Here is an 11,331-nt window from a genome sequence, read left to right as displayed (position 1 = left end):
CAAAGCCACTGCCACCTCCATCCAATGCACATCGACAGGAGCATTTCTGAAACAATTATTGGATAACAAATGTATACATGGAGGGAAAATAAAAAATAATAATAATAAAAATTTACCTTGGTTGTATAATACATTTTTATTTTACCAAGAGAGAAATAAATTTAATTTAATAATATGACTTTGGAAAGTTAAATAATACATAATAACAATGATGTCTTACAAGAGAATAAATGTGTCATATTAATGAAAATAATATTTAAATATTTAAAAGTTAAGAGATTTGAGGAGTGCGTAAAGGAGAAAGTTTTGGAGAGTTTTTTATTACAGGAGTTGAATATTTATTGGGATGAAAGTGGATGAAAATTTTCCATTGCCATGTGTTTGCCAGATGTAATTTTGAACCTTTTTTTTAAAAAAAAAAAATAATAATAATAAGAATAATGGTTGTAATTTTGAGACTTTACATTTTAAAATTTTACTGGGGCATTAAGGGGAGGGAATGGGCATTTAAGTTCTGAGTTGTGTAGGAATCGGGTCCTGTCGCGGTCACCATTTTGTGACACTACGTAGGTCATGAGGTTTGGTCCAGGAAACTCAAGTGTTGGAGAACTTAATGCCTCCGTAATGTCACAAACTTTTTTTTCTTTTTGACGTTTCTGACGTTACTGACGTTCGACAGTTGATATAATGATTTTTAAATACGTCTAATTAGATAACTTCTTAAATACGATTAAAACTATAACTACATTAATTCAGTAAAAATATTTCAGTAGTCGTCGTTGATCCTCATAATCTCAGAAAGTTCTATTAGAATATCGTAGATTTAGTTTTTTGAGTAATAATCGACAAAAATAAAATAAATAAATGATCATGATTTACTAGAATAAATACTAATTATTTGTAGTTTGTTAGAACAAACAAATAATAGTACCTACTAGGACGGTTTGGAAAAATGTTTAAAGAAAATTACTGTATTATTCATAAACTTAATCATATTTGGATCGTTTTTTATCTGTAACAATATTGTCAATCCAGTTATAAGTAGAATAACGATCTGTTAAAAAAAAAAAATAAATAAAATTAAAATGTTTTGAACTCTGTATAAAAATAATTAAATATCATTATTTAATTGTATGTATTGACGTAGGTACCTAAATCTACTGCCTAAAACTAAAATAAGTTACACTTCATTCCAGATTAATATGTAATTAGACAGTTAGTCCTACTATGTACTATGTACTTTCCCAATAGATTCGCTTAATTTTTTTAAACATTATACAGTAGTACAGTAGTTACATATTTTTATTGTGAAAAATCTTCTAACCTAATTTATAGTTGGGCAAATCAGTGATAAGCCTTAAAAATGTGTAAATAATTAGATATTAATCTATTATAGAGCTGCGACTCTTAGCTTTTAAAAATATACTTTTCATCTGTATTTAAACACATAAAATAATACTTATTTATACCATTAACTGTTTAATAACAAATACAAATATTTTTCAATGTTTTATTTTCATCAATACCTACAGTTCGTTATTTCACTTCATGACAAAATATGAAAATTATATATTATAATATAATATTAAGACACAAATAACAATTAATTATTGTTGTAGCTTATATGTAGTACGTAGCACGAAAATTCTTTATCTTTTAATTATATATAAATAAAAATATTAAATATTAGAAAGGATTTAATAAATATAAAATAAATTTAAAAATACAGCTGATGATAACGGAGAAAGATATATTTATCCAATACTAAAGTTGAAGTAACTATTATTTGGATTTACACTATCAAAGTATTGAAATATCTGATGTTAATAGAATAATAACTTCGTTCAGTTATTAAAGTTATAATAAAAGTAACTGACTTACTTCATTCTATGGCAAAATAATGTGTATTACATTCAATTTCACTATTACAATTAGGCACTGTACACAATGTCCTACTACCCCACTATATGAGTGACTTATATTTATCATATAAGTAGTTAACCGGAAATCTTTGTACAAATATGTATGATAACTAAACTCTGAATAAAAAAACTTGTTAAAGTGAAATAAATAGTATTTTCTCATAACTATTTGATTATTCAAATTACCCGAAACGCAAAGTAATATTTTGAATCGTTGAACTACCCACCTAGTTATTTTATAAAATAAATTATAGGTAATATTGTTATTGGACACACTAACGAAGGGCTCCGTGCAAGAATAAGACAACTTCATTTTTATCAAAAATCAGTTTTTCATGGAATATTATTTATAGAAGAAATATCTATATTTTGTTATCAAAAAAAAAAAAAATCGATTTATTACTTCTAGGGTAATTACTAAATGAATTTGTTCCCGCCTATAATTTAAAAACATTATTTGTGAAAAATTAACTTTTATGTATTTCATATTATTATTAATTTTACTATACCCATGATCATTTTTGATTTATTTTAAAATATTATCCATTTATAGGCACTATATGAATCTATTTTTGATTTTACATCATTTACAAAAAGATGGTTTTGAATTTTGAGAAACATAAATGTATACATTGATGATAATATAATTTTTATGAAGTTATTAACATATTTGCTAAATCAAATAGGAGATGGGACTTAAATATTTAAATTTTTATATTACATTTTAATATTTTATAGTAAATTTTATAAGAAGAGGGTAATTTTAAGATGTAAATAATTTAATTAAGACATTTAATACTGTTTATGCAAAAAAGAGTATATTCATCACAATTATTAATAAAGAATTATTGCACTATTACACATATAAATACAGCTGTATTTATGAGTACCTAGGTATCTTAATAATAGTAAATATATATTATACATATTTATAATCCGTCCTTACCGCTAATGTAGGCTGGATCCGCAGCTAATTGTTATAAATAATTAAGTACTTAAATCATAGCCTATATATCTATTATTAGCCTTAAAATAAGAGAAATATATTGAAAATTAAATTGTGTAAAGTAAACACCAATCTAAACAACTTGTGAATATTTTAAATATCTACAACTTATACTTTTTGAATAACAACGAATATATTTTAAAATCATTTGAGGATAAATCAATTTCGTAGAAATTTAAAATTTAGACAGACGTTCATATTATAAGGTCATAACATTTTTCCCTTAAATAACGCTCGAGTTATCATTACAGTTATTTGGAAGAAAACTTAACCCAACCTTATCGTTTGCAAAACGCTTGCTTTTATCTGCCAAAAATATTGTGAAAGCGGCGATATGTGTATTAAAACTGATATCGAGTCAACATTTATCCGTTTGTATTTTTCTATCTTTTCAAACAGATTTTTTCTGCGGTCAGAAAGTTACCAACTGTACAATGAGAAATATAATAAGTGCTATTTTAGTGCTTTTTAGTGCTTTAAGTCCCGAACCCTGGACTAATAACTCAGGTATCTATATGTTATACTACAGCGCCATAGCGATTAGTGGCATAGCCCATAATATATAGGTTATAGGTTCATCCCCATCCGAATTACATATTTTTGACCACATATTGCTGTAGTGTAATGGAATTGAAAAATTAACAGTGCCTTATGTCCTATGATAATTTATTATTTCTAATTTGCAATTCATTTTCAAGTCGTACGTAAAATCACAAAATAAAACATCAAATAGTAGATAATGCTATATCTATGAGTACGATAAAAAAAAAAAAACAAGTATACTAGTGCACATTTCTACATGCGATTTGTTTATTTGCTTCATTATAATCTATTTTAATGTTTTTAAGTATTCCACTTATGCATATGGTCATCTATGGCTTGTTCTTTTAAGTAATAATTTAATAAGTATAGGTACTATAAGTAGGTATTCTAGCATAACAAAAGCTAGAAAAAAAAAGAATAAATGACAAAAAAAGATAATTTAAACACATAATATATATGTGTATATAATATATATATATATATCATATATATTATATGGCACAATATTGTCATTTGTAATTTTGTACGCTATAGAATCGCGGTACGCGCACAAAAAGTTCTAATCATTAAATAATGACAAAATGTCGAATGAAATAAACTTTAAAAATTTCAGTCCTAGGCGTTTGTATTATAAATTTATAAAATATACCTTCAGTGACGTGTATACTATCCACTACCAATTGCAATACAGTACTGCACAGTGCACGACTAATATAATATTATGGTTTATACCTATTATATACGTCCTAGTGCCATACGCCAAATAAAATGATTTAAAAATGACCTGTAAATATTTTTGCGCCGACAAGACGACAGCTGCAGAAAGTCTAAAACCCGAAATGACACGTCAGTGACAAATCGGCATTAGAACGTCATATTATATACCATATTATATCATCAAAACAAACAAATAGTATTATTATATAATCCTTTATTGTTTTTTTTTATATATATATTTTTATCATAATGTTTCTTTTTTTTTTTTTACAAAATTTGTTCAAAGTTCATTTGCGTACATTTTAACAACAGTTCTTCCGTTCTAATATATAACATAATATATTTATATAATTATAAATTATATAGAAATATAGAATACAGATACTAGATAGATAGATAATGTTACGTTAATAGTTTTTTCGTCACACAATGTTTTTCCGTATTATAATATATTTCAAAATGTTTCCTACGAGTGTACAATTTTTTTTCTGCACGAGCGCGCCAACAGATTTTCTCGTCCTTGATTATACATATCAAAACAAATTTTCCGGTGTTAAGTCTAGACACAACAACGCGGGATATACGTAGAAAAAAAAACAGCATTTTATTTTGTCGTAGAACATGATATAATTCAATAGGCAATTGGAAAAAAAAAATAATACATATAATATTACTAGGTTTTTTTTTCCTGCGTACTATCGCCGATAGATATCGGTTTTTAATACACCGCTTCAACGAATCAACACGTATGATATTTAACATATTATCAACCGTCTTTAACATAATTCTCATCGTGTCAGTCTCATTGAGAAATTAATGCGCACCCAATTGAAAAAAAAAATATTATAAATTGGAAAATCAAAAAAATAAAATAAAATATATACCATCATTGTTGTAATTTACTATATATGCATCTAACAACACTATTATTATATCGCAGTTACAAATATATTAAAGAACTTCACAAAAATATTTTTAAGAACTTCTTGCGGATAATCATTGTCACGGTTACAACATCTTGCTGTACCAATATTTTATATCATACTCGGTAAACGTTAACGACTGCAGTATACTATGTTAAAATTATAATCGTCTAAACCAGGGGTCGGTAACCTTTTTGGTGTCAGAGCCCAAAAAATTAAAAAAAAAATTTTCACGGGCCATACATTTTATTTTATTTACAGTTTAAAAATTAACATAAATACAGAATGTGGTATTCCAAATTTTTATACTTATTCTAAATTGTAATCGCGGGCCGAATAAACTCGCTTCACGGGCCACATGCGACCTGTGGGCCGCGGGTTGCCGACTTCTGGTCTAAACTGTCTAAACACAATATATTATACAATGCGTCACACTTGAATATACACTCAAAAATAAGAAGTTATATTATAACTGTGATCTACAAAAGTACAAATTTTTTTCGAGTACTATATAATATATTACTATTATTATTATTATTATTATTATTATTATTTTTAGTAGTGGTAGTAGTAGTAGCAGTATAGTAGGTATTAATATTATTATAATTTTAATTTATCACTATGTAAAACCGAATTGTAGCTAATATCAAAATGTCGTAAAAAAGCGCAACTAAAAAATGTACTTGACGTATTTATATACATGTAAAAAATATAATATAAAAACAAAAAGTACAAAAAATTCTAATCACTGTTTATATTTGTAAAACAGTTTTTTTTTTTTTTTTTATCCGGATTATTAGCGTTTTAAATAAAACCACGGATTACATACAATGATACACAGTTGAAAGAGTATTAACGTGTTACTTGAGACAATATCAAACGTTTCTAATAAAATCGAATTATTTTATGTATTTTTTTTTTTTTTTTAAGTATAAAAAGAAAAAATGGCAGTGGCATGTGAGATTTAACTGCACAAGTGCGCTGAAATACGGCATAGTTGTTTCGAAGGGCAGTGTATTTAGAAATCCTACGCGTGATAAAAAGTCTATTTTTTAATTAACTCGTTGAAATATTTTTAATTTATTTTTACATCAATATGATAAAATTAAACGGTACACTCCAAAGTTGCCAGTACTTGCAAGGTCAAACGAGTTTTACATTTTAAACATAAACAGTGTCATTGGTGCATAATGCAATTCACAACGGTGATCATAATCTCTTAAACATAAGAGTTTAGTGTTTGACCTTTTGGTACTAGCTACAAATTAAGGCCACTTTTTAAACTTATATTAAACAAATATATTCTGATGAAGTACAAATTGAATTCATTATTATTTTATCAAAAATATAATAACGGAGATTTTAAAACAAATGTGAGGCTGTTGTATGTAACACATAATTATTAACATTGGATTTTTATATTTTCTATGGTCAAAATAATATTTTTATGACAATACACATTCTTATATCTATAAAAAAAAAGAACAAGATCATTTTTCAATGGTATTTTTTTTTTAAAAAAAATTCTTTACAAAAAAAAAAAATATTAAAATTACACTCAATTTCCTAAGAATTAACATTTGCACAAAAGTAATCATAAAAATGTACATAACATTATAAATATATAATTGTATTAAAACTGACAAGTGACGGGTTTTTCTGCGTTTATGAATGAAATTGTTTTTACTAAAGATATCAACTCAAATAAATAGAATGTAAAAAACATCATTTCATCTAAAAATTATATAAACTATTTATCTCTTAAAAATATCATAAATCAGGTAGGAATTTTCAAATTGAATCGGTTGATAAAGAGCTTATTTATAACACATTACCTATTTATCTCAGTATTCTAATTTATTGATGTTTTTAAAATAAATTACTAAATTGAGGAAACATAACAATGGGTACCTTCAACTAGTAGACAATGTTTTAGAGTGTACTTGAATGTTATTTAAAAAAAAAAAAAATAATTATGATTCATAAAAATATGTAGATGGAGAAAGAAAATAAAAGGCAAAAATTATCTATTCTGATCTTAAGTTCAAACTATAACTTGTAATAAATAACTGTTCTTTAATAGGTAGTAATAATAATTGAAAATAACACCCAGTACACTCTAATTTACAAATATTATAATTATTCCATCTACTTAAAAACAAACAATTACACTTATGACCCAAGAAAAATTGGTATTTTATTAATACATATAATCATATACCACCAGATAATTAATTTTCTATGAAAACAAAACTATGGACAACATTTAATAAACTTGATAACTATTGCACTGGTAGGACACATCAATTTGGTTTTAATGACAATAACAAAAAACAACATAAAAAAAAGAATAAAATATATGGTTATCAGGATAAAGGAAAATTTATAAGTATTTATCATACTAAAATTGTAATTTTAAAAGCTATCTTTAAAGCTATTGAACCATACCAAAAATGTTCTGAATTAATGTTAAATGAAAACAAAAATAATAAATAAAAAGGAAAACGATAACCGGCCTAAAAGTTATTGATCATTAAAAAAGAAATCAGTAAAGCAATTAGAAGACAATTGGTCTAAAATATTAATAATAATAAAATAATATAAATATCTAAACGTTGATGTTTACAGTCTTCATCTCAATACACACACAAACACACATTAATAATAGCTATTTTAATTTCCTATTTGTAATTTTGTTTTTGTACTTAAAATATATAAAATTTCATCTAATCAAAACTGTTTCTAATATTTTGTAATTAAATACACTTGCAATAAAATACTTTCCATTAACAGAATTGCTTATTTAGGTTTTGAAAGCATAACAATAATAAGTAATAAAAAAATAATAATATTATAATTATGTACATAAAAGAGTGCCACATTTACCTAAAGCCCTGAACCTATGTTTGTACACGTTTACATCAAACGTCCTATGATTATTAACTAATAGATGTTAGTATACACAATATATTTTTTATCATATACAATTTATTAAAAACTAATATCACAGTTTCGCGAATAGAAATGATGTTTCTTACATTTCATATATAAAAAAAAAAAAAAATATATTCATATAAATTTGTTATAATAAAATTAATTGGCTTATTGATAAATATATATAATATATATAATTTTAAAAAGAAAAAATCCAACACGCAGGTACAAAACATACAGTCTCAAAAACCACACGAGGATAACAGAGAAACAATATAGCACCCTCATAGTTAAAAATTCTTAGTTAAAAACAAATTCTGTTTAACAGTACTATGTCTTAATTTAGGAGTGAATTCAAACATACTAATACAAAATCTAAGAGTGCTAACATTTTCCTATACACCTTGTGTTTAAAAACAACTCCTAATTTACCTACAGTTTCAAACTTTAAATATTCAGCTATTTTTAAGCATATTTAAGACAACACGTAAACTAATATTATTACCTGACATGATAGATAGATATTTAATGTTCAATATGTCATTATTATTAAGATTAGTAAACTGTATTTTAAATAGTCATCCAAGAAGTAGAACAAATAGTCAAATTGATGTTCAGAGCTACACATATTTGCCAAGTGGTTGTCAGGGGTCTGAACTAACAAAAAATATTGACAGTCTTCAAAATAATACCAAGTAACACTAATGGTGTGACAAGGTACAAGGTAACTAGCTGAAGCAATTTACTATGGCATGACATCCCATATTTCGGCCAAGAATGGAGGTACTACTCTGTTTTTCAGTTTCAGTGTCATACATAGCTCAGAGTTTTCATTGCCCAATGTGCGCAACTCAGTAAGTACTGAGAGAAGTCGTGCATATCTGACAGTTGCTGTATCACGATCTCGATTATCTACATAAGCCTTTAAAGACTCTAGGTAGATCTCTTGAATTTTTTCCACTTTCCAACCATCTAGTAAACCTGGCCTACCTAAAAATGTATGAAAAAAAAAAATTAATTACTACACACTGAAAATATTAAAGTATTATTTTATTTATAAAATAATAAAATATAATTACTTGAAAATATGACAATGGCAGTCAATAAAGCATATTCTGCATTATCCACCTTCATGTTGTACATAAACCGACTGAACGACAGTTGGTTTTCAATGGCATCTCCCAACCCAGCTTTGTTATACGAATCTGCTGAAAATGGCTGGTTGTTAGCAAACACTATTGAGTCAGTGGTGATGTCATATTTCCTAGCTACCCTGAACATCATAGCTTCACTTGAGCAAGCCTATTTTTACAGAATAAATTAATAACATGTAAACAATCATACAAACAAAATGTATTATATCAAAATAAATACCTTGAGTAAAGTGATCTGATCTTCTCTAACGAGTTTATCAAAACCTGGTAATCGTTTGGCAAACTCAACAATCAGTTGAACTGTGAGTATAGTCATCTCAGTGATGATTCGATACGTCGTGTCACTTTGTTTTTCTTCATCGTATTCATCCATATTTTGCTAAAAAAATTAATTAATTTCAATAAATTACCGAAATGGATATATATATTTTTTTTTTAATTCAAATAAGTACATTATTTATTGTTAAACGTTTCATGTCTTTTTCACTAGGAGCTTCATACTGATCCTGGAAATAGACTAGTCGGTGAATTAGTTCTTTTTGTTCAGAACTCAGTGGTTTTACATTAGGTACAGTCGGCATAGGTGTGCCCATTATCATTGGTTCACCGCATTCAATCTAAGAGAAAAACGTATATTAATTATATTAAACATGCAAATAGGTAGGTACGAAATTATTTTCTAAAAGTGATTTGTAATTTTAATTACCTTCATCTCTGTAGGTTCTATTTTTATGATTTCGGGAGAAATATCTGTAGTAGAATTTGGTTTATCTTTTTCTCGTTGAGCTTTTTTCTCCTTTCTTTTTACAGCACATTGAACTTCTGGTACAACACCTAAAAACCAACGTCATATTAAAAAACAACACATAGACATCTTAATTAAAATAATAATTATTTGTTATCGTTTTAAAGTAGGTGTATAACTAAACAAATATTCGTAGGTCAAAAAAACATGTTATGACACACCAACATTTAAAACAATTAAAATTTCATGTTTATAAATATACATTTTAATAGAATATTAATGACCTATTACATTTATTCGATGCGCAATTTACGAATGTTGTACGTTAATATTGTATAGACTATGAATGGGAAATATTGTAACTTTAAAAGATTTATTAGATAAATATTCATATAAATACCTACCAAATTGACTATTAAAATAATGGACTTCAATCAGAGACATAATGTTTAGTTAATGATTATAAAAACGTGCAAACGCTTTACAACTTTATAACATACTCATTATATTATCTATTGTAGTTATTAAAAAAAAAACTAGGTATAAAAACAACATTTACAGTAAAAAAATACTTATATTGTAGCTGCATCTAATGAAAATAGAACAGATTTCCAGTACATATAATACAACATCTAATTTTAAAATAGGTTCTATATTATGATATAGCAGTGCAATACATTTAAGTAATATCTAAATTTAAAAATTGTATGTTATATTATGTATGATAATAGTATGTATAAGGCGTCTGCTGGATGTTGACGAAATTAATCAATGTAAATTCTTTATTTTGAGAAAAAGCTAATAAAATATTATTAGCCAAAAATTAGAAATGTTCTGAAATTACCAATCAATCGGGAAAAAATCATTATAATACTATTAAATCCTTGTTTATTATAAAATATGCATAAATAATATACGATGTTATTGCATATAATAATAATTATTATCATTAATTCTTGTACAGCAAACAAGAAATCTCAAAAAAGATTTTATTATAATAACCCCCCGGTGGACGTTTTGTAATAAAAATAACATTCTCGTATAAAAACACAACATTGACAATTGCAGTCTATAGTGTTGAGCCAGCTATAATAGTATAATGACACATTACACAGCGGCCGAAACGGCAAATGAGTGTTTGTGCATTTGTGCGGCCTTCGAAAAAGAAGAGTGTATAGAGCAATATATTTTAATACCAACGACAGGCACTATAAAACACACGAATTAATCGAGCACGCGCTAGGTAGTATATTATGGTAATACAGCCGTGGTCTTCTAAACGTGTTTTGCCTTTGAAATTCATTTATTATTCAAGAAACAATAATTCTAGACCCACCGTAATTTAGTATGCGGTGCGAAATCACGAGTGAAAATTCGCGGCTAGTCG

At 26.3% G+C, this 11,331-nt stretch overlaps 1 protein-coding gene across 2 annotated transcripts in view; it reads right to left on the bottom strand.

Moving 5' to 3' along the window:
- Nucleotides 1-5,067: 5,067 nt before the first annotated feature.
- The window catches only part of LOC114122572 (ecdysone receptor-like), a 112,496-nt gene continuing 106,232 nt past the window's right edge, over nt 5,068-11,331 (bottom strand). For both annotated transcript variants that reach the window (XM_050206858.1, XM_027985257.2), the window contains 5 exons: nt 9,906-10,033; nt 9,652-9,816; nt 9,420-9,578; nt 9,125-9,347; nt 5,068-9,035 (listed from right to left, as the gene is read on the bottom strand). In XM_050206858.1, coding sequence (XP_050062815.1) covers nt 8,791-9,035; nt 9,125-9,347; nt 9,420-9,578; nt 9,652-9,816; nt 9,906-10,033 — 920 coding nt within the window. In that variant the 3' untranslated portion in view covers nt 5,068-8,790. The remainder of the gene's footprint in view (nt 9,036-9,124; nt 9,348-9,419; nt 9,579-9,651; nt 9,817-9,905; nt 10,034-11,331) is intronic.

Source organism: Aphis gossypii, chromosome 1 (genome assembly GCF_020184175.1).
Source record: "Aphis gossypii isolate Hap1 chromosome 1, ASM2018417v2, whole genome shotgun sequence".
In the NCBI taxonomy this organism is placed as follows: domain Eukaryota; kingdom Metazoa; phylum Arthropoda; class Insecta; order Hemiptera; family Aphididae; genus Aphis; species Aphis gossypii.
Note: the sequence above shows the minus strand (reverse complement) of the source record. Positions and strands in the feature narration are given on the sequence as shown.